General features: G+C 46.3%; 5 protein-coding genes and 1 long non-coding RNA gene across 7 annotated transcripts; 4 read left to right on the plus strand and 2 right to left on the minus strand.

The window, feature by feature from the left end:
* Positions 1-4786: 4786 nt before the first annotated feature.
* On the minus strand, positions 4787-7965 carry zdhhc24 (zDHHC palmitoyltransferase 24). Its single transcript, XM_014198926.2, has 3 exons — positions 7374-7965; positions 6896-7173; positions 4787-6639 (listed from the first exon to the last, which is right to left on the minus strand). The coding sequence occupies exons 1-3, from the start codon at positions 7682-7684 to the stop codon at positions 6335-6337; spliced, it is 894 nt and encodes a 297-aa protein (XP_014054401.1). The 5' UTR covers positions 7685-7965; the 3' UTR covers positions 4787-6334.
* Positions 7966-8376: 411 nt separating this feature from the next.
* Positions 8377-11940, plus strand: LOC106604353 (putative cyclin-dependent serine/threonine-protein kinase DDB_G0272797/DDB_G0274007). The gene is made up of 7 exons (XM_014198908.2): positions 8377-8456; positions 8752-8811; positions 9781-9934; positions 10122-10205; positions 10328-10433; positions 10517-11138; positions 11306-11940. Exons 1-6 carry the CDS (start codon positions 8377-8379, stop codon positions 11119-11121), a joined length of 1089 nt encoding a protein of 362 aa, XP_014054383.2. The 3' UTR covers positions 11122-11138; positions 11306-11940.
* On the plus strand, positions 11749-13582 carry LOC123743238 (sodium/potassium/calcium exchanger 1). The gene is made up of 4 exons (XM_045719400.1): positions 11749-12713; positions 12953-13138; positions 13226-13272; positions 13378-13582. Exons 1-4 carry the CDS (start codon positions 11749-11751, stop codon positions 13482-13484), a joined length of 1305 nt encoding a protein of 434 aa, XP_045575356.1. The 3' UTR covers positions 13485-13582.
* A 217-nt stretch (positions 13583-13799) lies between these two features.
* Positions 13800-16672, plus strand: rnaseh2c (ribonuclease H2, subunit C). The gene is made up of 5 exons (NM_001140587.2): positions 13800-13868; positions 14752-14906; positions 15050-15162; positions 15503-15622; positions 16329-16672. Exons 2-5 carry the CDS (start codon positions 14753-14755, stop codon positions 16350-16352), a joined length of 411 nt encoding a protein of 136 aa, NP_001134059.1. The 5' UTR covers positions 13800-13868; position 14752; the 3' UTR covers positions 16353-16672.
* Positions 16673-16675: 3 nt separating this feature from the next.
* LOC106604372 (zinc finger and BTB domain-containing protein 3) lies at positions 16676-20279 on the minus strand. Of its 2 annotated transcripts, none has more exons than XM_014198931.2 (2): positions 20203-20279; positions 16676-19017 (listed from the first exon to the last, which is right to left on the minus strand). In XM_014198931.2, exon 2 carries the CDS (start codon positions 19013-19015, stop codon positions 17252-17254), a length of 1764 nt encoding a protein of 587 aa, XP_014054406.1. In that variant the 5' UTR covers positions 19016-19017; positions 20203-20279; the 3' UTR covers positions 16676-17251. The 2 variants fall into 2 exon arrangements, with proteins under 2 accessions (XP_014054406.1, XP_014054408.1); XM_014198933.2 differs by lacking the exon at positions 20203-20279 and adding an exon at positions 19410-20082.
* Positions 20192-21786, plus strand: LOC106604373 (uncharacterized). Its single transcript, XR_001328659.2, has 2 exons — positions 20192-20621; positions 21607-21786. It is a non-coding gene; the product is annotated as an uncharacterized lncRNA (long non-coding RNA).
* The last annotated feature ends 5746 nt before the right edge of the window (positions 21787-27532 follow it).

Genomic DNA, 27532 nt, shown 5'->3' on the forward strand with positions numbered 1-27532 from the left:
CCAGAAGGCAGTTCCAGATGGCCATGGTCACCCAACCTTGCAGTGCCCTACACGGTAACTGTAGGCAATCGCTTTGAAGGAATCTCCAGTTACAAGGTATCTGTAGGAATATGAAAGATAATGTCATTAGACTTTTACATCACTAGGTTATTGTGGATTACTAAAGTATAATATCACTTATAACATCATGATAACATTGGATAGATACAGGTGCACACACATGTGCATGTGTAGCATGTGACAATAGCAGGATCATATCAAGGATGGCATCACAAACAAATAAATAAATACCACTTGAAGCTTGATGATGAGTTGATCATTTGAATCAGCTGTGTAGTGCTAAGGCAAAAATGTGCACCCCTTTGAGTTCCCAGGACCAGGACTGAGAACCACCATGCTTCATTGGGACCTCTTCATCTGCAGACAGGCTTTCACAGCTCTCTGTATCAGAGGACGGAAAATCTCACAAGAAACAGACTTCATTACACTCAAATTAGACAGGCACTGAATATTATGTTACTATTATCTCCGTCCTCACTTCTGGGGACTGGAACTACACAAAAGTACCTGCCCTATCCAAAATAGTCTACTCCCTCACTTTGACAGTTGGGGCTGCTATCCTTTCACCCTACTCCATGGCTTTTAGCTAGCTACCGACAAATGCATTTGGAGTTTGTTTTTTACAGTGATAAATACATTGATAGCTAGATAATATGAAGTTAGCTAGCTAAATGATTTAAATATCACCATCTGCCTATCTATAATCTATGTAAAGTTGGCTAGATAGCTAGCTAGCTACGTTAGCAGCTCATTTGAGTTAGCATGCACTATAGCTAGTTAGCTAATAATACATCTTTTTTTTTTTTTACATTTTCAAAATGTATTTACTTACTTGAATAGGTTCTCCCCAGCCATGTGGACGATTGGAAACAGTGCAGAAAAGTTTGTCACCAGAGTGTTTTAGAGCATATTACTATTTACCTGTGAAAAAAAGTCACGAAATGGAGAATGGATTAAACTATTGACCCATATAACAACCACACCTTCAGACAAACTTGCTATGCTGAATTCTTGACACACAATCGAACGTGCTGCCACATGCTGCCAGCACGCCCAGAAGAGAGCCACTCTGGGCAGCCTAAGCAGCTGGCCCTGGCACCTACTACCATACCCTGTTCAAAGGCACTTACATATTTTATCTTGCCCATTCACCCTCTGAATGGCACATATACACAATCCATGTCTCAATTGTCTCAAGCATTAAAAATCCTCATTTAACCTGTCTCCTCCCCTTCATCTACACTGATTGAAGTTAACAAGTGACATCAATAAGGGGTCATAGCTTTCTCCTGGATTCACCTGGTCAGTCTGTCATGGAAAGAGCAGGTGTTCTTAATGTTTCGACACTCAGTGTATATCTGGGGAAGGGTATAAAACAATTTATAGAGTGTTGAATGTTTCCAAGAGCACAGTGGTCTCCATCATTGGGAAATGGAGAAAAAAAATGTAACTACCCAGACTCTGCCTAGAGCTGGCCATCCGACCAAACTGAGCAACCGGGCAAGAAGGACCTTGGCCAGGGAGGTAACCAAGAACCCAAGGACCACTCTGACAGAACTACAATGTTCCTTGGCTGAGATGGGAGAACCTGCCAGGACAACAGTCTCTACAGCCATTCGCCAATCTGGGCATTTTGAAAGAGTGGCCAGACGGAAGCCACTCCTCAGAAAAAGGCACATGACAGCATACCTGGAGTTTGCAAAAAGGCACGTGAAAGACTGAGATCATAAGGCAAAAGATTGTGGTCTGATGAGACAAAAATGTAACTCTTTGGCCTGAATGCAAAGCGCTATGTCTGCAGAAAACCAGGCACAGCACATCACCCGTCTAACACCATCCCTACCGTGAAGCATGGTAGTGGCAGCATCATGCTATGGGGATGCTATTCAGGGACTGGGAGACTGGTAATGATAGAGGGAACAATGAATGGAGCCAATGTCACGTCGTGTGTGTGTGTGTGTGTGTAGATGGCAGGGAAGTCAGGCACAGGAGAAACAAACTTGGTGTAACTGGAGTAGTTTAATAAAGTTAAAAACAAACTCCAAAACCAAAGTACATAATAAAATAAACATGGGTACAATAACCTGTCGCGCACCAATCCAACAACACGAGCACATAACAACAAACAATCTCTGACAAGGACATGAGGGGAAACAGAGGGTTAAATACACAACATGTAATGAATGGGATTGGAACCAGGTGTGTTGGAAGACAAGACAAAACCAATGGAAAATGAAAAATGGATCAATGATGGCTAGAAGACCGGTGACGTCGACTGCCGAGCATCACCCGAACAAGGAGGGACATCGACTTCGGCAGAAGTCGTGACAGCCAAATACAGGAAAATGATTGATGAGAAACTGCTTCAGAGAGCCAACAACCTTAGACTGGGGCAAAGATTTACGTTCAACAAGACAATGACCCCAAGCATACAGCCAAAGGAACGCTGGAACGGCTTCAGAACAATAAATGTGAATGTCCTTGAGTGGCCAAGCCAAAGTCCATTGAAAATCTGTGGAAAGACTTGAAGGTTACTGTTCCCTGCCGCTTCCCATCTAATTTAACAGAGCTTGAGAAAATCTGCAAGGAGGAATGGGAGAAAATCCCCAAATCCAGATGTGCAAAGCGGATACAGACGACTGTAATCGCCACCAAATGTGCTTCTACAAAGTATTGACTCAGGGGTGTGAATGCTTACAGTATGTACATTAGATATTTCTGTATTCAATTTTCGAAAAACATGTCGTTTTCACTTTGTCATTGTGGTGTATTGTGTGTAGATGCGTGAGAAAAATATATACTGAACAAAAATATAAACGCAACATGTAAAGTGTTGGTCCCATGTTTCATGAGCTGAAATAAAGATCCCAGAAATGTGTTCACAAATTTGTTTACATTTCTGTTAGTGAGCATTTCTTCTTTGCCAAGATAATCCATCCACCTGACAGGTGTGGCATATCAAGAAACTGATTAAACAGCATGATCATTACACAGGTGCACCTTGTGCTGGGGACAATAAAAGGCCACTCTAAAATGTGCAGTTTTGTCACACAACACAATGCCACAGATGTCTCAAGTTTTGAGCGAGCATGCAATTGGCATGATGGCTGCAGGAATGTCCACCAGTGCTGTTTCCAGAGAATTGAATGTTAATTTCTGTACCATAAGCTGCCTCCAATGTCGTTTTAGAGAATTTGGCAGTATGTCCATCCGGCTTCACAACCGCAGACCACGTGTAACCATGCCAGCCCAGGTCTTCCACATCTGGCTTCTTCACCTGCGGGATCATCTGCTGCTGATGAAATTGAGGAGTATTTATGTCTGTAATAAAGCCCTTTTGTGGGGAAAGACTCATTCTGATTGGCTGATTGTGAGCCTGGCTCCACAGTGGGTGATGTGGCCCACCTCCACAGTGATGTGGCCCACCGATAGCTGCGCCGCGGCACAGTCATGTGAAATCCATAGATTAGGCCCTACTTAATTTATTTCAATTGAATGATTTCCTTATATGAACTGTAACTCAGTAGAAATCGTTGAAATTGTTGCATGTTGCATTCATATTTTAGTTGCGTATATACGAACTCTGTAACGGTTTTAAAATCCCCAATGGCCTCAAGGTAACATCCCTGAGCAGTTTCATTCCTGTCCTGCAGCTCAGTTCAGAAGGATGACAATATCTTTAATATGTCTGGGTGGTTTAGTATATCATCCACTGCATAATTATTCACCTGACCATGCTTAAAGAGATATTCAATGTCTGATTTGTTATCGTTACCCTATCTACCAATTACTGCCCTTTTTTACGAGGCTTTTGAAAAGTTCTCTGGTAGTTGAATCTGTGCTTGAAATGTAATACTTAACTGAGGGACCTTACAAATGTTGTAAGTATGGGGGACAGAGGAAGGGTTAGTCATAAACGATCATGTCAACCCATTTATTTCATACAGAGTCCATTTAACTTTTGATGTGATTTGTTAAGCCACATTTTACTCCTGAACTAATTTAGGCTTGCCTAAACAAAGGTGCTGAATACTTATGCAACAACTGACTATAGTTATTTCATTTTGTATTAATCTTACAAAAATATATCATTTTTCACTTTGACATTACAGAATATTTTGTGTATATTGTTAACCAAAAAAATGACAATTACACATATTTGAATCCCACTTGAAGCACAATAAAATGTGAAGAAATCCAAGGGTTCTGAATACTTTGCAAGGCACTGTATTTCCACACTATGAGGTTGGAATAATACTGTGAAAATGCTGATAACACCCTTTCAGGTTAAGAGCTGTTTGAAAAGACAGCCTGAAATTTCAGCCTGTATTGGCTGGATGGAGTTTTGGCCAGCCTGGTGACATCACCAGGTGGTAAATTAGTTAATAGACCAATAATAAAGAGAGTTCCAAACATCTCTGCCAATAACAGAACATTTTCTGTTTTCCCACTCAGACCACTCCTAGACAGTCTGAGCAAAATTCTTGCTTGAGAAATTGCTCTTGGCAAAGTAACTATTTTTGTTTATTTTTGACCCTGTTAAATGAAAACAATCACAGTAAGGTACTTAATTGTTACCCATAATTATATTGATATTGAGCTAAAAATGGCATTGGACCTTTAAACATCCCTATCTCAAACTTGAAAAACATACCATGCTGCAATTAACAATAAATCGCTTTGTCTCTGTGCATCCGAGGTAAAAACACAATCAATAGGCCTTCAATTAAACTCAACATAACGTGAGACCATACTCAGAGGCCAGTTTATTAGGTACACCCATCTAGTAAATAAAGGTTAAATCAAAATGTAAAGTACTGGGTCGGACTCCCTTTTGCCCATTCCATCTTATCCAAAAGATGTTCTATTGGGTTGAGGTCTGGGGACGGTGCAGGCCACTCAAGTAAACTGAAATCGCTGTCATGTTCCAGGTGATGTTTTTCCACTCCTAAATTGTCCAGTGTTGGTAATCGCGTTCCCACTGGAGCCGCTTCTTGTTGTTTTTAGCTGATAACAGTGGAACACGGTGTGGTCGTCTGCTGTAATAGCCCAATCCATGACAAGGATCTCCGGGTTGTGCCTTCCGAGTTGCCGTTCTGTGCTCCACTGATGTACTGCGCCGTTATTGGTTTGTTTGTGGCCTGCCTGTTAGCTCCCACGATTCTTGCCATTCTCCTTCATCACCGAGCTGTTTTCATCCACAGGATTGCTGCTTACTAGATACTTCTTGTTTGTCACACCATTCTCGAGAAACCATAGACACTGTCGTGCATGAAAAGCCCAGGAGGGCAGACGTTTCTGAGATACTGGAGCCGACGTGCCTGGCACCGACGATCATAACACGCTGAAAGTCACTTAGGTCACTCATTTAGCCCAAATAGAACAGTAACTGAATGCCTCGATGCCTGCCTGCCTGCTTTATATAGCAAGCCACGGCCACGTCACTCATTGTCTGTAGGATCCTCGATGCCTGCCTGCCTGCCTGCTTTATATAGCAAGCCACGGCCACGTGACTCATTGTCTGTAGGAGCGATCCACTTTCATGAACGGAGTGGTGTTCTTAACAAACTGTCCGCCAAGTGTACATGTGTGGTTTGGCAAGGCAGGTTTTGTAGGTAACTAAATCAAAAGGCACAATCAATCAGGACAAATAACAATGAAAAGAGTGGACATCAACATCATTAAAAAAATCTATTTTCAAGTCCAGCAGTAGACAAATATGGACTCTCAGAAAGGAGTGGTTAACTGGTGATAATGAGTCCTGTAAGACCACTATCAGATCACTAGAGGTCGATGCTGGGTTATAAAGACTTGTTCCAGCACTAGTAAGTGTGGGGGATCTCCTTCCAAATCAACAATCCTACCTTCACAGCAAACCTCAGCAAGAAATCAATACAGTACAATCAATTAACAATCAAAACATTTATAATTTCAGTGGACTCACATTTCAATGCTCATTTAATTGTTTTAACTGCTGAGGAAAGCAAACCAGTAAATACATCCTTTCTCATTTCGCTGATTGACTTAGGCAATGGATCAAATAATGTTGGCACATAGACAATGGGTCAAAGTACCACAGAGCAACCTTGAGATACTGCAGCTACACCTGCTGTCCCACCCACCCACTCACTGACTGACTCAGCAAACAGGGCAAGCAGTGGGTGAATGGGCTTTCAGATTTACAGTCAACTTCTCCACGAAGGCCACACCCAACGCCTGCACTGCAAGGTGTCACTGTCATCATCACACACCTGTGACCGTCACATTACCAGGGTTACCGTGAGCGGTTTGGATCCGGCTCCAGTGACTCTGTGACCTGGAAGTGGATGCCGTCCCCAGGCAGTGGGGAGGGGATGAGTGGGCAGAGCCAGCAGATGTACCAGTGGGTACCCAGGCCGTGCCGCAAGTTGCCCAGTAAGCCCAGGTTGTAGGGCCTACGGATGGAGTACCACTCTCTGGTGGTCTGGCCTCGCAGGAGGAGGAAGAGGTGGAAGAAGAGGAAGGCTGCCACCAGCAGGAAGCCCAACACACAGGTGTCTGCGATGAAGGCAAAGGCAAAGGCCCGCGCTGTCACCTGACCTGTAGGAGGAGAGAGGGTCAGATAATAGTACAACGCTCACACACAAATACACCTCTCTCTGTATTGCAGACACACAGACATCCCCTTTATCTCTCTCGCTCACACACATCTCTCACACAGACCTCTCTCACACACACACATACCCTTTCTCTCTCGCTAACACACACACACTTCTCACATACACACACACACACACACACACCTCTTACTCGCTCGTCTCTCTATCTCTCCCTCCCTCCCCCCTCCCAGTCTAACCAGAGACGAGCATGATCCAGGGCATGAGAAGTAGCAGGATGCTATGCAGCGTGACTCCTTCCTTCAGGATGATGATGAAGACCTCAGCGTTCATCACTACAGCGTACAGCAGCCCCGTCCACATGAACAGCAGACAGCTGAGGAAGTAGCGGTAGTTACGGAAGCCCACACACTGGCCGAAGAACACACAGTGGTGGTCTCGTCTCAGAACACACACCTTACAGTCATAGCAGTGGGAGCACCGTGGGGGAGTGTGGGTCTCACATGTGTAGCAGTACCTGTGGGTGGAATAGATGTGTGTTACAATGTAATAACTGCAGGTATAACAGTGTCATGAACACTGGGGAAATAATATTTGAATAATGAGAACAACATTTTCTGAATACCACCAGCCTATCGATGAGAAAATGCATGTGATTCAACCAGTCTTGACAGTTTGTTTGTCCTACTGATGAAGCATTATGTCTGTTTAGATTACCTCCAGCCTTGTGCCATGCCTTCTGACCCCAGGAACACTCCTTGAATGCTGGGGCTGGTTTTCAGAAACAGCGAGGCGTTCCATATGATGTTGCCAAACATGAAGTACTGCACGAGGAGGTGCAGAGTCTTCCACACGGTAGACCACTGGGTCTTCTTCTGGTCCGGTTGGAGCGGCGCCTCGACCAGGACCAGGTAGCTCACCTCCGCCGTGATGGAAAACACGAGAACGGTGTTCAGAACGATGGGCAGGTGAAGACACGTCTTCTCCACGCGATCCCACACCCGACCTGCGAAGCTAAACCACGTCATGGTGCCTTGTCGGTCTTGTGTTCTCTATGCTTCCTTGTTGTCGCCACTCTGTTTTGATTTTAACTAACACGATATCTGACAGGCGAATGAAAGGGGGTGTGTGTGTGATCTGATGCTGACGTTAGCGATTTAGTGAGTAAAATAAAATAAACTACAATTTGTCTGTTGCCATTAACATTAATCGGTGTGTGGATAAGCGCTGATGGTATTTTCCCCAAATGCGTCTTCATTAAACAAATGAAGTAGAGCTGTCAGTGTATCCTGTGTTACATGAAAAAGCGCCCCCCATATCTAAACATAACGCGTAAATGATCCGTGTGAAATGACTAAAGGACTGTACCACAATAAAAATTTGTAATGTGTATTTACAGTCAAATAAACTCTCCTAAATATGAACGTTTATTATTTAATATCAGACATTCAAATGACATTACTTTCATTTTATTGAGGTTATTCATTAGTGTAACATTATTTGTCCTATATATTTTCTTACTCATAGTGACGACAGCAAAGATACTAAGGTTTCTCCAATTCATCTGTGATGACAGTAATGTCAATATGACCCATGTTCCTCCCCCTATAAGAGAGTAATCCAACTAACCCTTAATCCATGTTAATCCCAGGCGGCTGTTTGTGAGCCTTCGATTTCAAAGGTTTGTGGTTCCTGTCATGCCAGTAGTAAAAGATAAATTATGTCTACCTGGTATATGGACGGTGCCGAGGATAACCGAGGTGTTTATACAAAACAGGGACCAGAAGGTTTGCTACAGAGGTGAGAGAGAGAACCTCTCAGGTATCCTTTTATTTTAGATAATACAGGGGTTAAATGATTGCTGTGACTTGATGTGACTACTAGTATGATATTAAAGTATTTTGTTTTTGTTAACTTGCTTTTTCAACATTGTTATTTTGATTATGAGAAGTATATTATTGTTTATTGCACAGTATGAAAAAGGACAGAATCTATCCACCACAAGGGGTCATTGTCGCCTGTCGGGAAGCACTGGAAATAAAACATAATTAGAACATGTTCAGTAGCTCTGTTCTGTGTGTCTTCCTCCCCACAGTGAGCGCAGGAGGATAAAGCTGCAGAGTGACCTTGTGACCTTACAGAGGGATCAGCGCCTGTGAGTGAGCAGTGTACTTTTTATTTGGGAATCAAAATATATAAGAATAAAAGACTACTGTGTGTGTGTGTGTGTGTGTGTGTGTGTGTGTGTGTGTGTGTGTGTGTGTGTGTGTGTGTGTGTGTGTGTGTGTGTGTGTGTGTGTGTGTGTGTGTGTGTGTGTGTGTGTGTGTCTGTGTGTGTGTGTGTGTGTGTGTGTGTGTGTGTGTGTGTGTGTGTGCGCTGGTGTGCATGTGTGCATGTGTGTGTGTGCGTTCGTGCGTGCGTTGTGCAGTTGTGTAAAGTACTTAAGTAAAAATAAGTACTACTTAAGTCGTTTTTTGGGGTATCTGTACTTTACTATATATATTTTTGACTACTTTTACTTTAACTTCACTACATTCCTAAAGAAAACGATGTACTTTTTACTCCATACATTTTCCCTGACACCCAAAGGTACTCGTTACATTTTCAATGCTTAGTAGGACAGGAAAATGGTCCAATTCATGCACTTATCAAGAGAACATCCCTGGTTATCCTACTGATTCTGATCTGGCAGACTCACTAAACACACATGCTTCGTTTGTAAACGATGTCTGAGTGTTGGTCTGTGCCCCTGGCTATCAGGAAATTAAAACAACAAGAAAATAGGGCCTATTTTGCTTAATATAAGGAATTTTAAATAATTTATACTTTTATGAAACTACATACTTAAAAAAAAAACGTTTGATACTTAAGTATATTTTCGCAATTATATTCACTTTTGATACTTAAGTATATTTTAGCAATTATATTTACTTTTGATACTTAAGTATATTTAAAACCAAATGCTTTTAGACTATTTCTCAAGTAATATTTTACTTGGTGACTTTCACTTTTACTTGAGTCCTTCTCAATTAAGGTATTTTTACTTTTACTCAAGTATGACAATTGGATACTTTTTCCACCACTGCGTATGTGTGTGCGTGCCTGCCTATCTGTGTGCCGTAGCCGGGCTGTGCGGCTGCAGAGCCGGTGGCAGGAGCTGAGTGAGAGAGAGCGTCAGGCCCAGCAGCAGAACAGGCAGCTGCTGCAGGAGTTTGACAGAGCCCAGGACACTCTGAGAGACATGGTCACCCGCACCGCCGCTATGAATACCATAAAAGTGAGGACACCCGTATGAAAAAATTAAATGAACACACATGGCATGCACCACTCGCGTGTGGAATGGTGGACATCCTCCTACCTCCACGCCTTGACAAACAAAAACACTTACATACAATCTTCACCATTGTCCCTCTCTGGGCCCCCAGATGACCCTGATCCCTAACTGTGACCACTGACCCCTCTAGGTGGAGTATGAAAGGTATCTGGAGGAGAGCTTCCCTCGCTGGCAGCAGCAGCTCAAACAGAAGACACGATCTGCCCAACGTAAGGTAGGCCTACCCTGCCGGACACCATAACAACAAGTCATTTATTAGATGTTTACAGATATCATATGTGATGTGATTTGAGACACACCAGGCAGGTTAGGTTAATCCTGTAGTTTCTTCCACAGCGAATGGAGCAGCACCTGAAGGAGTGCCTGAGGAGTATGGAGGAGGACAGGGCTGAAGAGAGGGGCTCCAGACCCCCCATTGGAGCCCAACCTCCACTTTCCCCATGTAACACCAACACACCCTTATACAGTTCATATACTCAGCTTACCTCCCACCAACATACCTCACTGTCATTTCTCTTTCTTTAGGTCATGTCCAACAGCTCCAGAATGCCGCTGCGCATCAAGAACACCACAACCAAAATGGCCACCAGGACTACATCCAAAATGGCCGCCATGATCCCAGCATCCCTTCAATCCAGTCCTCCTGGTTGATTCATGCTCGTTCCCAATGGGTTGATTCCCAAACCAGAATGCACTCCAAACTCCAACAAAGAGACATGACTCACCACCCCGCTCACCCCCTCCACCCCTATGACCCTCAGTCCCTCTACCCCCCTCAGCCTTACCCTGACCAGCCCCCTCAGTCCCTCTACCCCCCTCAGCCTTACCCTATCCAGCCCCCTCAGGCCTACTCTACCCCTAGTAAACACCACATTGTGATCCAGCAGGAGGCACCACCGACAGGGTTCCCCATACAATGGGCTGCTGGGGTCGCCACGGCTGGGCTCCCTTTCAGGGCCCCAGTGGGCCTTCAAACCTCCTGGACCAGCCCTGCCATGTCGGATACCCAGGGATGGAGAATGGTACAGGGTGTGGCGGGGGAGGATCTGGGGAGTGCAGCGACTAGTCCTGAAGGAGGGAGCAGTGTGGGACACAGACAGAAGAGAGAAGAGCAGCGATCTGGCACATGAGCTCGACATCAAACCAGGTAAGAACTGCTTCATATAATCTAAACGTGCCTAACTGTACACTAACCAACAATGAACCAGCAACTAAACCCAAGCTAACTGTCAACTCTGGCCACACTGGCCCGAGCTGACTGCTAAATGTAATTGTTGAACTAATCATAACCTAAATCTGTGTGTGCGTTTGCAGTGCGTCTGTCGAGTGGACATGGAGAGAGCAGTGAGAGCAGCAGAACCTCCAGTCAGGCCAGTAAAGACAGCGTCAGTAGCAGGGAGAGGAGGAAGAGGAAGGAGAAGAATAGAGGAAGAGCAGGACAGAGCGCAACAGACAGGTCCTCTGCAGGATCCGGGAAGGTGGTTATTCCTGAGGCTTCAGTATCTTCTGCCTCTGTGGTCCAAAGCTCAGAGAATGATGGGACATCGGTGGTAGGGAGCAACAGGAGCAGGATGAGTAGGGGACTGGCTAACCTATTCAGTGCAGAGGAGTCAGGAAGTCATAGAGACGAATCAGGGAGTGATAGGGAGTGGTCGGTGAGTCAAAAAGAGGAATCAAGTCAAATTCAAGAATCAGTGAGTCATAGGGCAGAGCCAGTGAGTCAAATGGAAGAGTCAAGAAGTCAAATGCAGGCGTCAATGATTAAAATGGAGTCAGTGAGTCATAGGGAGGAAGTAGCCAGTGAGAAAGAAGTAGGAGATAATGACATGGAGGCCACAGAGGGAGAAGAGGAGAGTCTGGTTGGACTCAGCGTGGAGGAGGGAGCAACAGGAGAAGAAGAGAGTCTGGTTGGACTCAGTGTGGAGGAGGGAGCAACAGGAGAAGAAGAGAGTCTGGTTGGACTCAGTAAAGAAGAGTCTGGTTGGACTCAGTGTGGAGGAGGGAGCAACAGGAGAAGAAGAGAGTCTGGTTGGACTCAGTGTGGAGGGGGAGCAACAGGAGAAGAAGAGAGTCTGGTTGGACTCAGTGTGGAGGGGGGAGCAACAGGAGAAGAAGAGAGTCTGGTTGGACTCAGTGTGGAGGGGGGAGCAACAGGAGAAGAGGAGGAGGAAATTAAACATGACAGAGAGGAGGGGAGGGAAACAGAGGAAGAAGAGGGAATGGGAGAACATGAAGGCGAAAAAGAGCAAGGAGAAGATCAGGATGAAGGCAATGAGGCAAGCCAGAGAGACAGAGAGGAAGGAGAGGAGGAGGAGGAAGAGGAAGAAGTCCAACCAGAGAGTGAGAGCGTTTCTATAAGGGAGCACACTGCAGAGGACGAGGAAGACAGGGAGAGGGGAGAAGAGGAAGCAGAGGAGGCGCAGGACTCAGAAGGGCAGGTAGAGTGCGAGGAGGTGGAACGGAGTGATAGAGGCTTGGAGGAAGAGAGCGAGAACGAAAGAGAGGAATCACACACTTCTCAGAACGGAGAGATAGAAGAGGAGGATGTGGGAGTTGGGGATGAAAGAGATGATAATGAGGAGGGGTCAGAAGGTGAAGAAGATGGTGGTGAGGAAGAGGAGCAGCGTTGTCAGGATGCTGAGGAAGACTCAGCAGCAGGGCAACCTGAGGATGAAGAGGAGAGAGACTCTGACGACAGCATCATCTCACCACCAGAACACAGGTAAAACAACCTGATGATGATGATGATAAGACAATGACGATGATTAAGATGGTGATGATGGCGATGGTGATGATGATAAGGACAATGATGATGGTGATGATGATAATGATAGAGACAATGATGATGATGAAGATGGTGATGATAATGATAAGGAAGATGATGATGGTGATGATGATGATGATAATGATAAGGACAAATGATGATGATGATGATGATGACTCAATTGTTATGATTCTCAGGTCATCCAAAGGCCTGGCAGAGGTAGCGGAAGAGGAGGAGGAAGAAGTGATCGGTGATAATGGTGAAAATGATGATGATGAAGATGACAAAGTGAAAGGGTATTCATGGTCTGTAGATCCCTTTCCAGATGAGGATGATGATATTGAAAGTCTTCTCGCTCCACAAGCAAAGTCTCAGGAAAAACAGTGAGTGTTGTTATTTCTTTGACAAATTACTGCTCCAAATTACTATCTCTGGACATTTTTCTAAAAAGGACCTTTGTTTATTTTAAGAGAGAAAGAAGAAAAGAAGAAGACAGTGGTCCTTGTCAAACCCAAAGGTAAGATCACTGCAGACTGCAATCCATAGATACAACTAAAAAGGTTAGCTACTCGCCAGTAATATGCACTATTTATAACCTAACCTGTGCTATGTGTCTTTTCAGCCATAGATGAAGACTTGGACAGTTTCTCTGAAGTAAAAGCACTTCACAAAAAGAAAGGGGCTAATCAGGACACAGACTCAGAAGAGTTTGATCACTTCTACGACTGACAAGCCATGTGTTCCAGCTCACCTAAAACCTCAACAAGATATGAGTGACTGCAATACTAATGCCAGACTTCTAAATAAACACTTGAACATGAAATCCACAACACTTGAACATGAAATGAACATTCCTTATCTAATGTCAAGATGCACTGAATATAAATCATTAGCATTTTATTAAAAAGAGAAGATTGAAAATGCTGTTTTGAGATTGAGATATAATTACCACTCCAGCACACTAGGGGGCAGCATACACCAAATGAGTTGAGGCTGCACGCGCCAAAAGCATATATTTCTGTGGTGAAGAAGACGATCTTATCCAATCACGTCGAAGTTTACTTGCCCTCATGGAAGTTGAAGGAAAACATTAGAAATCTGGACCATTGAAAGGTAGCTATTGAGATATGTATTTATGGTAGAGTCGTTTCTGTATAGTGTAACTGTATGTTTCAGTCCACATACTGTATCAATATTCATAACCAAATGTTTGAAATTTGTTTGCGAAAGTGCCTTAGAAAATCTATCTGAATGCTGAGCAAGGGAATCAGTCCATTGTCATCGACTAGACAAGCTAGCTAGCTAACGATAAACCAACGTTTGACCAATTATACTGATCATAGGTTTGACAATGATTTATTTCAGTCCTTTTTGAGAATTCACTGCCGTGCATTCATTTTCCGTAAAGGGGTATACTACAAAGGAAGATCAATGACTTAGCCAGTTAACTTGCCAAAAATATTCTGAAACGTTTTATTTTTTAGAATGTTACGTTTGAAATTGGCATGGTCTAATTGCTTCAACAACCAAAAACACACATCTAAATGTAGCTTTCTTAATGACCCAAAAAGGAAACATTAATTTCTGGTTGTTTATCAAAGTTAGCTGGCTAACTCATTGATCTTGCTTTGTAGTATTTATTTAACTAGGCAAGTCAGTTAAGAACAAATTCTTATTTACAAAGATGGCCTGCCCCTCTGGTTGTGGGTCCTCATGCACTTCTTGTGTTGTGTTTTCACTTTGAACGAAAACAAGATGCTTGGTCCTATGCTGTTCAGGGTGAGGTGTGTGCGCTAAATCCTGTCTACTCAAATGATGTTGCTGGAGATAGAGGAAGTAACTTTCTACAGGCGCTAAAGATAAACACAGAATTCACCACACCATTTACTGCCAGCGAAGTGTGATACCTAAGTGCCCATACAGAGAACATGTTGGTATCTGTAATAGTGCATATGGGCCATATACTTGTTTTGGACATTTTGCCCCTCTCTTTCAGGATGTCATCCAATTGCAGTGTGACCACATTAGAGCTGGACTCAGTGAGCCAGGCAGAATGCCCCCCAGTTCACCTGCTACCCTGTGAGATAGAGCACGACGGGCCTGCAGAGGTGTCCCAGTTCTTCACAGCCACCATCAAAGACCGAAAACATGGTACATAGAGGCAGCAGTAGCTGCATGCATTCTGTACAGAGACTAGAAGACCAACATCTGATGTCACAGAATGCTGTGTGTAGCCTACTGTCAATACAGATTACTTTAATACGGCTTGTGTGTCTCTTCCACATTTTCCACAGAGAAAACGGTGTCGTTCAGGGGTCGTGGGTTAAAAGGTCAGGAGGTCAGCTGTCCGCAGGGCTACACAGGCCTGGTGCTGAGAGAGGTCAACAAATCAGGCACTGACCAGGAGGTAAACAGTAAACACTGCCAAAATCATCACTGTCTGGCCAACATCCACATAATCTACCGTAGCAGGTCAACAATTCACAAAGAATGCTGTCAGAATCTCCTCTAATCTATCTGTAATCACCAACCAATGTGCACAAACTCTTGCCACTGGGCAACAACTCAAAGAAGATAGCTAATAATCCGTTTTTGTGCTGTGAACCCCACACACCAACCAGGAAATATGAAACTCTTCCTTTTCCATTGTCTGCAGCAGGAACACATACTGTATAACACAATATTGCATATTTAAACTCTTCACACACTGACAGTAATGCTATATGTGAGGTAATGTGTGTGTCCAGGACAGGACTGTGAAGGTGTCCTCAGTGTTCCATAACGTCACCTACTGGAACCTCGAGACTCCGCCCAACTCTGATGACGGCATTGTCATGGCAATGGCCTGGCCGGATCTGGCAGAAGCGGTGTGTGTAATACAATAATTTGTTTTTCTCCATTAATCAAAATCGAATTGTATTTGTCACATGCGACGAATACGACAGGTGTACATTTTACCGTGAATGCTTACTTACGAGCCCTTTCCCAACAATGTTAAAAAGTAGGAATAATTGCAAAAAGGAAATAGTAACGCAATAAAATAACAAAAACGAGGCTATATACAAGGAGTACCGGTACAGAGTAAATGTGCAGCGGTATGAGGTAGTTGAGGTAATATATAAATGTAGGTAGGGGTAAATAGCAGCAGTGTATGTGATGTGTCTGTGTGTGTTGTTTGTGTATGTAGTCTGTGTGAGTTGGAGTGTCAGTGTAGTGTGTGCGGGTAGTTTCCAGTGAGTGTGCATAAAGCCGGTGCAAGAGAGTCGGTGCAAATAAAAAGGGGGTCAATGCAAATAGTCAGGATATCCATTTGACTAACTGTTCAGCAGTCTTATAGATTGGGGGAAGACGCTGTTAAGGAGCCTTTTGGTCCCAGACTTGGCGTTCTGGTACCGCTTGCCATGCAGTAGCAGAGAGAACAGTATGACCTGGGTGGCTAGAGTCTTTGAAAATGTTTAGGGCCTTCCTCTGACACTGCCTGGTATAGAGGTCCTGGATGGCAGGGAGCTCGGCCCCAGTGATGTATTACCATACATGGCCCATGGTTAATAACACATTATTCATGTTTGACAGATACATGGGCCGGTGGATGACTGACATGGAAGAGGCCAAAGCAAAGATCAATCCCTTCTCTACCCTCCTTTACATGCTGCAGCCTGAAGACTGCCTCTAAACACATTGGTTGTGTGTTCAGTAGCCATTGCTTAGCTTGTGAAAATGGGAATAATGGACAGACAATGGGGAGAACACTCCTTACAGTCCCTAGTGTTGTAGTGGACACCGTGTCCATCTTCTACAGATCCATAGGGGTGAATTGCGCTTGCTGCTTCTTGTGACTTCTGTTACTATTGTACCATGTTCTTTTTGTTGTCATTTTCTGTCATCAATTATACTCATGTTATAGACCATTGTGATACAGATCGTGTTGGAAGTCATTTATTGAATAGTACTCCAATGGAAGGGAATGTATAATATGTTGGACTGAAGAAATTTGTTCTATTCACAGCAATGAAGTAGTAGTGATATTCAGCCAATCGTAAAAGTTGGCAACAATGGAGACTTACAGGTAGAAGTATCACAGACCATTACGCTATTAGTGTTGACAAAAAACAGTACCCTTGACAACTGGCAATTTATCTGGAATATATAACATAGTACAGTACACAAAGTATTTTGGCACTGAGGTCATAGTAAGACAACTGGTACAATATGTAAAAGACAAAAGTCCTGAAAGTCCCATTTAAAATAGCTAAAACACCACCAGCCCCTGTCCTTTAGGAATACCAGCACCAGGCCCACTCAGTCCCGGGAATGGGCATGTCTGAAAAGACCATGGGGGAGGGAAACACGTATCTGACATATCCCAGATAGTTTGGAAGTATTCCAGATCATTGCCATGGACATGCAAGACCAGGATGTCTGGTGTTGGAAGGGGGAAGGCATAAATAATGTGTCATTCTCCGTAAAATGGAGAAGTATACAGCTAGCTGTGTGTGTTAGCTGTGTGGAGGCTGGCCCTCCTCAGTGTCTCCTTTACTGCGTTTGGCTGGCAGGCTGGAGTCATGGGCCTTCCTAATGTGGCGGTACAGGTCACCTGACTGCGTGTAGCTACGGTAACAGTAGCGGCACTCATAGGGGCGCTCGCGTGTGTGCACGATGGCGTGTCGCCTCAGGGTGTACGCGCACGAGAACGTCTTCCCACAGACACTGCACGTGGGGACGTCCTCGACGTAGTTCCCCATGGAATCCTGGAAGTAGACGGGCTGGTCGGAATGTTGGCCCACGGAGGGGAAGAGGGAGGATGGGAAAGGGGGAGCGTCAGAAGAGGTGGAGCCAGGCCCGGAGGGGGAGAAAGAGAAGGAGAAAGGCTCAGAGGGGTGGGTCATCTGGTGTGAGGCGTGGTGGGGGTGAGGAGGGAGGAAGTGGGGGTTGTTCAGTTCATCTCTGTCTTTATTATCATCGTTAAACTCATTCCTGTCCTCTACCTCCATCATCCCTCGTTCTCTACCCCCATTCATTCCTCTCCTTATCATCACCCCTTCCATCTCCTCAAACTCCTCATCTGAGATCACTATGGCCTCCACCTTTACTTTCACCCCTTCCCCCTGCTCCACTCCCACAGTCCCCATGTTAGAGTGTTCACTAGTCTCCTTGCTCTCCCTCTCTGACCCCCCATGCTGCAGCCCGTCAGGCCTGGACAGGGCTGAGGTTTGGCCCTGATGGGGTACAAGGTTCAGGTTGGGAGGTGAGGTGAGGAGAGAGTGTGGAGGCTGTATTCTAATCTGAGGGTGTGTGTTGATACTGAGACCATGCTGCTGGCATTGTATGCCTGGTGTGATGACTGTGTTCTTGTTAGAGACAGGGTCATGACTGTCCTGTTCTGGGCTGGAGGAGCTGCTGTGGTCGGACTGGGTCAGTATCCCCACCATGGAGCTGGAGCCATCAGTCTGGGTCACAGGTACCACTGATGATGCAGCTGCTGATGAAGAGGGCTGGCGATGGTGGCTGCTGAGATTGTATGACTCTGTGGAGCTGCAGGGGCTGCAAAGGGCCGAGCCCCCCTGACCCTCTCTCTGACCCCCCAGCCTGAGAGAGGGGCCGGAGGAGAGGGTAACCAGCTCACCCACATGAAGGAGGGCGTGGTCCATGCCCGGCTGGGTGGTGTCGGCCATGTCAGGGCTCAGAGGGGCATGAACCTCCACCCTCCTCTCTGACCTCGTATAACAGCCCAACTGGCTTCTCTGCATCGCCACTGACGCAGACACTGACATCGCCATAGCCACCACTTTGGCAGCTCCTGTTGCCACCATGCCGACTCCGGGTCCACTACCACCCACCACCACCACTCCACTCTCCTCCGGGCGCGTGCTGTCTGCCTCAGCTGGTGGAGGTCGGTGCTGTAGCCGTCTCTTACACACCCGGACCACCTCGTTCATGTGGAGGAAGCTTGCCGCCGCCAGTACGTCCTCTGCTGGGGGAGGGGCCTCAAGCCGCAGCACACCCTCGTACATGAAGTCTAACAACAGGCCGAACGCCGCCGCCGTCACAATGTCCCCGTCCAGCGTGACCGAGCTGGCCCCGGCGCCCCCTGGGGGATCAGAGTAGAACATGTGGAAGAATGGAGAGCAGGAGGCCAGGACAGCGCGGTGGGCCAGGAAACGTGAGGAACTCACGAAGACGGTGCAGTCGCACAGGAACCCACGCTGGCGCTGAGAACGCAGGCCTGACAGGAGCTGCAGGGCATGCTGGGGGAACTCCATTACTGGAGAGAGAGAAGGGAGAAGAGAGAGAGAATGGAGAAGAGAGAGAGTAGGGGGGAGGGAGAGAGAGAGAGAGAAGGGGCAGAGAGAGAGCAAGAGAAGGGGAGCGAGAGCAAGGGAGGGGGAGAGAGAGAGGGAGGAGGAGAGAGGGTGAATTACAAGGAGATCTGATGGATAGGATGACAGAGAAACAAAGAACCAGTGAAGCACCTACTGGAGTGTGGCAGTGTGCTCCCTCACACTGGCAATCAGTCTGCTTGGACTGCCTCCCTTGTCTAAACATCAGACTGTTGCCATGGTTACTCCATGGATTATCAGTCTGACTTAAGTCGCAATAGTCTCTACTAGACAATGTAGAATAAAACTATATTTACATATACTTTACCAGTCGTACCTGCTGTTAGTCCTTTTGGCGGTAGGAGGATGGAAAGGGTTGTTAAACCGACCTTTGCGGCGCTGGTAGGTTGTGCAAGTGTTTGTCACGTGCGAATTGCATCAGTATTGAAAATAAAAACCGGAAATACCAACCATATACTGTACAGACCAGTGTATGAAAAACGGGCTAATAACACTTCCCTGTGGCTATTATGGCTCAGATTACCTCCTACATAAAGTCAAAATAAGTGGACAACAGGTAAAGTAAATTAAAGGGGAAGTTGATTCAACATTCTGACAGTTAATAGCCTGTTCAGGAATGCTGAGTTGACATGTTAGAGACAAGTGTGTAAGTCGCCTCGCTAGTCCTCGGGCACTGGTTGACCTCCTTGTATGCATGATAAAGGCAAGAAAATCCTCAACGCTTCTCTTCCCTAAAAGAGCTAAAGGCATGACAGAACTATCCGTAATTTTCAATAGCTACACATCAAGCACTGTTGTTCATCACTAGAAAACAATAGTTTCTTATATTAGCGAGTAAGTGCACAATAAACACGAATGATTCATGTATTTGAATATTTACCAGTTATGCGAGGTTTATAGCTATTTTGATGCTAGCTGGACCAATGTTAGCTAGCTAACTGGTAGCTTGCTAATACTGAATTATGACAATCTTACCCCGTACATCTCTAAATAAACATATTTTAGATCAATTGATAAAGCCTTTATCGGGACATGTACCAAAATGTAGTTGGAAACACAATTGTTATATCCAAATCAATCATTAGCCAGCTGCTACAAGATATTCTTACCTGCTAAAAACGTAGCCTCTTTCCTTTATTGACACAAAACAAAGGGCCAAAGCCCATTACTGCCACCTACTGGTTGGAGTCTGAACAGAGTGCCTGTTTTTTTACATTTCGTGCAATTTTTTAACCATGTATGTCAATCTATATTTTGCCAGTAAGTTTTACCACAGTAATTGATTGTGCTTACGTAAGAACATTCAACATTTGCGCTTTGAATGTGCAAACTTTTCTTTAGTAGGCATGGCAGTAGGCATGCCGGGCACCATAAGGTTTTAATTATTGTGGGAGCTTGCCTTGCTGTGTAACCTAATGTTATGAGAGTTGAGAGATCCATTCCACATTGAACCGACAGAAAGAAGTGTACTGTAAATGGACAGTGGAGGAAGAGAGTGGAGGAAGAGGACATGGACGGGGGAGGTCAGGTAATCGTGAAGAGGAGTGAGAAAATAGACAGTCCCCATTGGGCTGTTTCATATCTTTCGTTAGCCCTTCTCTAATGAAGTGTTCAAATGCAAATCAGAACTAGGAAACTCGGAAATGTCCGACTTGTTAACTAGTTGTAGTTAATCACGTGCCGCGTTCAAAGAATTAGCAAGTCGTACGAGTTTCCTTGTGAACGTGACATAAGACTAACTTGAGGACGTTTATTATATTCTAGCAAGTAGCAGAGTACTGGAAAGCCTCTCGTTTTGCATGTGTATATTGAGTGGTGGTGTTATAGTTAGCTGGTGTGAGTTACCACCACATACTCCCACATAAAAAAAATACTACATGTTTACTATAGAATACTACAGTACTTACTATAGTGGACTGTAGTATACTGTAGAATAATATAGGCCTACCACAATTAACTCAATATACTTTAAAAGGACTAAAACCAAATTGATAATGAACCTTTATTAATACAGTTTCCGACTGTCCAGCTCGCTAATAATCACTAGACAGTCAGGGAGCATTGCAATTCCAAAAACAATGGATAGAGGACAATTTATAGAAAATGTTGATGGTAAAGAAATATAAACAAACCCGTTGAAGACTGAATGCAGCCCCCGTGGAAAAATTAGTTCAATATCGCTGTACTACAGTAATGTCAGAGAAAACACTACAGTAAATACAACAATATTGTACAGTTTGCATATAACACTACAGTAAATACTAAAGTATTCTACAATCTGCAAAAACACTACATGAATTACTATAGCATATACTACAGTTATTTTACTACAGTATTTGTACTGTAGTTAACTTTTAATACTATAGTATGTTACAGTATTCACTGTAGTGTTTTTGCAGACTTTAGTGAATAACGTAAAAACACAAAAGTGAATACTATAGTATTTATACCATGGTATACTACAGTATTTTGTTTATGTGGGTAACAACAAGTGTGCATGTGTTGTCTTTCAGGACAAGGATGCCCGCCTGTCCAAGTCTCTGTCCTTTGCTCTGCGCCATGGAGCCAATCAGATGGAACTTCACATAAATCCTGTTATAAAAACATCTTATTTAGCTGCATTTTGTCTCGTTTATAATCCCAATGTTCCATCATTTCATATTGCTGCACAATAAACATGACATGCACCCCTACAATCTTTACTCCTCATTTACACTGAGTGTACAAAAAAATGAGGAACACCTTCCTAATATTGAGTTGCACCCCCTTTTGCGCCCAGAACAGCCTCAATTCGTCAGGGCATAGAGTCTACAAAGTGTCAAAAGCATTCCACAGGGATGTTGGCCCATGTTGTCTCCAATGCTTCCCACAGTTGTGTCAAGTTGGCAGGATGTCCTTTAGGTGGTGGAGCATATTTGATACAGTACACACAGGAAACTGTTGAATGTAAACCCTGCAGCGTTGCAGTTCTTGACACGCTCAAACCTGTGCGCCTGGCACTTACTACCATACCCCGTTCAAAGGCACTTAAATATTTTGTCTTGTCCATTCACCCTCTGAATAGCACACATACCCAATCCATATATCAGTTGTCTCAAGGCTTAAAAATTCTTCTTTATACTGTCTTAACAAGTCACATCAATAAGGGATCATAACTTTTACCTGGATTAACCTGGTCAGTCTATATCATGGAAAGAGCAGGTGTTCCTAATTCTTTGTCCACTCAGTGTAGGTCTGAATAATAATGCTGTCCCTCATTGTCCTTAGATGGCTTCCTATTTGCGGAGGACCTTCTGGCTCATGCACAGTTCCACTCCTTCTCATTGGATGACGTGGAGAGAGTTGTGGCCACCAATGAGAAGCAGCGATTCAAGCTCTGCCTCGCCCTGAGGACGGGCAGCTGCAGAGCCGAGCCAATCAGTGCACTACTTTTGGCCAGAGCTCAGCACACTTAGGGTCAAGAGTTGTGCACTATAGAGAATAGGGTGCCATTTCGGACGCATCCCTAGGTGGAGCATGACGTGGTCATGAACGGGCTGAAAACTGCCAGGGCTAGTGTCAGTAGTGTCAGTCCGTCCGTCTGATCTGGACCTGAACGTGGTTCTTGACTTTGCCACTTCAGCATGCTTTTGTGGCACAGTCGATGCCACGCAGGGCTACGGGCCAGAAGGTTGAGGGTTCACCAACCACCACAGACTAGCTCACTCTCCCTGCCTGTTTCATTACACTACAATCAGAGCCGGCTGCATACAATGATCAGCTAGGGGTAATCAGATTTTCCACCAACAAGTTTCTGTGCCAATGCACCACACAACCAATAAACAAAGATGCCGACTTCAGGCACTTCAATATCATGGTATTCAGTTTCAACACCTCAGTAACTAGACAATGGAAATCTGGACAAACAGAAAATACATCCTTCCCTACCTTGTAGACTTACCCAGTATCGAAGGCTTTGCTTGACAATCTCTGAATGTCATTACACTTTTTGGTATTTTGTTACAGATGTCTCTTTCCATTAATCAATTGGCCGCTGCACAGTTTGGATTGATTGATTGATTTTGTCCGGGGGAAAAAAACATACGGGATTGACCGTAAAATGACCGGGATTGCACAATAAAGTTGGGGACTTATTTCCATTGTGGTCCCTATTTTTTTACATAAATACATTAACAATTACATAGAGACAAAAAAAATACTCAACCTCCAGATGAGTATGATGGGGTTTTAAGTACAATTCTTACAAGTTTGTTTGGCTGGTAGTTTATTCTTTAGATGTTTGTGGCTGCTGGTGAACCATGATGTGCAGGCATAATCAAGTGACACTGGACTGGTGCACCTGCCAGAGTCTTTAGGGTGTCTATAGCTAGGTTTTCATTCAGTTGGCGACACATTTTCATGTGAATATTGTGGTAAACCGTGGGGTGTTGGGTTGAGCTGCAGAGATTGACACAGAGACAGGGAGGCTTTAGTCCGCAAAAACTACTTTACTAAGACAGAAAATAAACAAAGAAAATCACTGAGGTTTGGCTCGGTCCTTCTTCTCTCCTTTCGCTTGGTGTCGGTCTCTCCCCATTCTCCCACGCGGTGTGCCACCGTGCTCCTTTTATTTGGCCTCCACGGCTGGTTGGCACTTTCCTCTAATTACCTCCACTTAGAGCTGTCGGGGTGCCCAGCTCCCGTATTCCCAGCAGAGGGAGCCAATGTCGCCTCACGTACCTCCCCTCTATTACCATCCCTGGGGTAGACCTCCTGGGATACCACACCCCCCCCTTAGCCCTGACTGGGAGGGAGGCATGCTCAGGGCTAGGTTTACATCCCTCCTGGATAGGGCGTCTGTGTTGCCGTGCTGGGCCCCCGACCTGTGGATGACAGGGAATCGCTGTAAGGACAGGAACCAGCGGGTGACACGGTCATTCGTGTCCTTACCTCTTGCCATCCACACAAGGGGGGCATGGTCAGTGATCAGGGTGAACTTCCTCCCAAGGAGGTAATACTTGAGGGTGTCCAGTGCCCACTTCACGGCGAGGCACTCCTTCTCGACAAACAAGTATTTCTTCTCCCTCGGGAGGAGCTTCCTGCTGACATACATGATGGGGTGCTCCTCGTCTTCCTGCTCTTGGGACAAAACGGCCCCTACCCCTGTGTCAGACATGCCTGTCTGGACCAGGAGGTTTTTTGAGAAGTCCGGGGTGACGAGTACCGGGTGCGAACATAGCGCATCCTTCAGGGCCTGGAACGCCGCCTCTGTGTCCTCCGTCCATCGCACCGTCTGGGGTAGTTATGCCTTTGTTAAGTCTGTGAGGGGAGTAGCTATTGCGGCAAGTTAGGTACAAATCTACTGTAGTACCCTGCTAACCCCAGGAATGACTTCACCTGCCTCTTGGTTTGGGGGACCGGCCATCCCCTAATGGCAGCGATTTTTTTTCTTGGGGTTTCACATTTCCCCTCCCGATCTGATAGCCCAGGTACTCCACCTTGGCATAGCCCAGCTTGCACTTGAAGGGGTTCGCGGTCAGACCTGCATCCCTTAGCGCATCAACCACGGCCTGTAGCCTACCCAGATGTGACTCCCAACTGTCACTGTGCACAATTATGTCATCCAAATAAGGACGCGGTCCATGAGTCACTGAAAGGTCGCTGGTGCCCCGTGGAGCCCGAAAGGCAGAACCCGGTAGTGGTATAGCCCCCCGGGGTAGAGAAGGCAGTCTTCTCCCGGGAGGCCGCTGCCAGTGGCACCTGCCAGTACCTCTTCGTCAGGTCCAAGGTGCTGACGTATCTCGCCATCCCCAAGTGGTCAATCAGTTCGTCCATTCGGGGCATGGGGTAGGCATCAAACTTACTGACCTCATTCAGGCCCCGGAAGACATTACAGAAGCGGACGGTTCCGTCCGGTAACGGAACCAGCACTATGGGGCTAGACCACTCACTGTGTGACTCCTCCAGTACCCCCATTTCTAGCATTGTCGTCACTTCCCGCTGGACCACCACCCTCCGGGCTTGTGGTATCTTGTATGGCCGTTTACGCACTTTTTCTCCTGGACGGGTGTGGATATGATGTTCCACGAGATCCGTGCGCCCCGGCCCCTCGGAGAATTCTGCTGGACCAAATCTCTGACCTCTTGTCGTTGGGTCGGGCTGAGGTCTTCCCCCAATGCAACTTCGACCGAGGGCAGGCCCTGCTGTGGCCGGGTCCACGTTACGCACAGCGCCTCGCGTGCGTACCATTTCTTCAGTAAGTTCACATGGTAAAGCTAGAGGGGTTTTCTCCGCCCCGGTTGGCGGACCTTATAATTGACGTCACCGACCTGCTCAACGATGTCATAGGGCCCATGCCACATAACCAGGAATTTACTCTCTGTTGTAGGGATCAGCACCAAGACCTCACCTGATTGGAACTCTCGTCGTTGGGCCCCCCGGTTGTAGACACGCTCCTGGGCACATTGCGCCTGGGCCATGTGCTCTCTCACTACTGGCCAAATCGCCGTCATTCTCTCCCTCATCTCCTCCACATGTTCTACCACGCTGCGAAGGGGGGTCTGCTGTTCTTCCCAGACCTTCTTGGCAAGGTCCAGCAGCCCGCGGGGCCGACGGCCATACAGGAGCTAAAAGGGGGAGAACCCCGTGGATGCTTGGGGTACCTCGCGCACTGAAAACATCAGGTGGGGCAGCAGCTGGTCCCAGTTCCTCCCGTCTCTCTCGATGACCTTCCTCAGCATCTGTTTTAGGGTCTTATTGAAGCGTTCCACCAGCCCGTCCGTTTGTGGATGGTACACGCTGGTCCTCACCTGTTTTATTCGTAACAGATTGCAGACATCTTTCATCACACGAGACATGAACGCGGTGCCCTGGTCCATCAGGATTTCCCGCAGAATACCCACCCGGCTAAATAAATGGAAGAGCTCCCGTGCAATACCTTTTGCTGCCACGGTGCGTAGCGGGATTGCGTCAGGATACTGGGTGGCGTAATCCACGATTACCAGGATGTATTCGTGTCCCCTCGCGGTCTTCACCAATGGACCCACCAGATCCATTGCCACCCGCTCGAATGGCACTCCTATAATGGGCAAGGGAACCAAAGGTGTCAGAGTGTGCGCAACTGGTCGAAGGAAGTCAGGTGCAGGAGAGCAGAGATGAGTGAACAGGCACACTTTATTCAGGCAGAGGAAAACAGCCGGATGCAACTGCGTCACAACACTCCGGCCCAAGGAAAAAAGCCATAGTGCACAAATTACACAAATAGGTACAAATAACAAAACCATGGGTTACAACAATACCCGGCACAAAACCAGCCTGTAGCGTCACACACGTAACGAACGTTTCGATAATGTACCCTCGGAGCTGTGATCTGGCAACTACAGCAGGTGTCATCCACGGCACGATTGACTCCGGCCCAGTGGAACCTGTTCCCGATCCGCTCCCTGGTTTCTCCATCCCCAGGTGTGCCCCAAGCCGGTGGGTGTGGGCAAGCTGCAACACAGTCCTAACATCCTGGCTGGGTATGAGTAACAAGTCTTTTGTCTCCCCATTATGCTTTACTACCTGATACAATAAATTCTGCTTGATTGCGAAGTGGGGGTAGCGCCAATCACTTACCCCAGGTAACAGTACGCCATCCACCGCAATCACCTGTCCCCTAGCGTTCTGGAGATTGGGGTCTTCTAACTGGGCCGTCCCGAACTACCCGTGAGGATTCCCTTGTCGGGAATCTGCTGCCGGAGTCCAGCAGAGCGCTGGTGTCGATGCCATCGATTCGTATAGGAACCATCGGAGGGGCCATCTCGGTGTGCGTCCAACAGGAGGTGACGTAACTCGCCATCCGGGTTACCCCAGAGCTGGGTGATGTGGAGAGCATGGCCTCCTCCAGGCTGGGACAGCTCCACGCACTCAAAACAGCGTCTCTGATCTGGGTCCAGCAGCCGCCGCCGTCGTCGGTTTGGGTCACCCTCCCGCTTCACAGCCTCGGCTAGTTCTGTCGGGGCCCCCTTCAGCCCCTCGCCTCACTTTGTGTTGTTCGTCTCCCTCACCGCGTTTCCTCTCTCCGCTCGGGCCCCTCTCAGCAGGTCCTGGGTGTTCTGGTGAATTTCCACCGCGGTCAGCAATCCCTCCAGGCTCTGGGGGTTCTGCATGCTCACCGTCTTCTTCATCTCGTAGGGCAGGGCCCGAAGGTATTTATCCAGGACGAGCTTGTCGAGCATCGGGAGGGACGGTACTTCCGTCAGTAGCCAGCCCTTGGTCAGGTGCACCAGGTCGCTCATCTGAGCACGGGGGTGTCAAAGACCCAGTCGTGGACCAGTTGTGCACGGCGTGCGAGATTGAACCCACTCAGTATCTCCCGTTTGAGTCCCTCATAATTCGCGGCCTGGTCAGTGTTCAAATCAAAGTAGGCCTTCTGGGCCTTCCCAGAGAGGTAGGGTGCCAACAGGTTGGCCCACTTGG

This window comes from Salmo salar, chromosome ssa05 (genome assembly GCF_905237065.1).
Source record: "Salmo salar chromosome ssa05, Ssal_v3.1, whole genome shotgun sequence".
Classification (NCBI taxonomy): domain Eukaryota; kingdom Metazoa; phylum Chordata; class Actinopteri; order Salmoniformes; family Salmonidae; genus Salmo; species Salmo salar.

Bases quoted from the DNA above. Each gene is read 5' to 3' on its own strand.
- zdhhc24 (XM_014198926.2), bottom strand. From the start codon at position 7,684: ATGACGTGGTTTAGCTTCGCAGGTCGGGTGTGGGATCGCGTGGAGAAG. The intron at 7,174-7,373 runs GTAATCTAAACA...TTCCACCCACAG, and splicing joins GGCATGGCACAAGGCTGGAG to GTACTGCTACACATGTGAGA. The intron at 6,640-6,895 runs GTTAGACTGGGA...CTCCTCCTACAG, and splicing joins CTGGATCATGCTCGTCTCTG to GTCAGGTGACAGCGCGGGCC.
- LOC106604353 (XM_014198908.2), top strand. From the start codon at position 8,377: ATGTCTACCTGGTATATGGACGGTGCCGAGGATAACCGAGGTGTTTAT. The intron at 9,935-10,121 runs GTGAGGACACCC...TGACCCCTCTAG, and splicing joins CCGCTATGAATACCATAAAA to GTGGAGTATGAAAGGTATCT. The intron at 10,434-10,516 runs GTAACACCAACA...CTCTTTCTTTAG, and splicing joins CCAACCTCCACTTTCCCCAT to GTCATGTCCAACAGCTCCAG.
- LOC123743238 (XM_045719400.1), top strand. From the start codon at position 11,749: ATGATTAAAATGGAGTCAGTGAGTCATAGGGAGGAAGTAGCCAGTGAG. The intron at 12,714-12,952 runs GTAAAACAACCT...TATGATTCTCAG, and splicing joins ATCTCACCACCAGAACACAG to GTCATCCAAAGGCCTGGCAG. The intron at 13,139-13,225 runs GTGAGTGTTGTT...GTTTATTTTAAG, and splicing joins GCAAAGTCTCAGGAAAAACA to AGAGAAAGAAGAAAAGAAGA.
- rnaseh2c (NM_001140587.2), top strand. From the start codon at position 14,753: ATGTCATCCAATTGCAGTGTGACCACATTAGAGCTGGACTCAGTGAGC. The intron at 15,163-15,502 runs GTAAACAGTAAA...GTGTGTGTCCAG, and splicing joins AATCAGGCACTGACCAGGAG to GACAGGACTGTGAAGGTGTC. The intron at 15,623-16,328 runs GTGTGTGTAATA...CATGTTTGACAG, and splicing joins GGCCGGATCTGGCAGAAGCG to ATACATGGGCCGGTGGATGA.
- LOC106604372 (XM_014198931.2), bottom strand. From the start codon at position 19,015: ATGGAGTTCCCCCAGCATGCCCTGCAGCTCCTGTCAGGCCTGCGTTCT.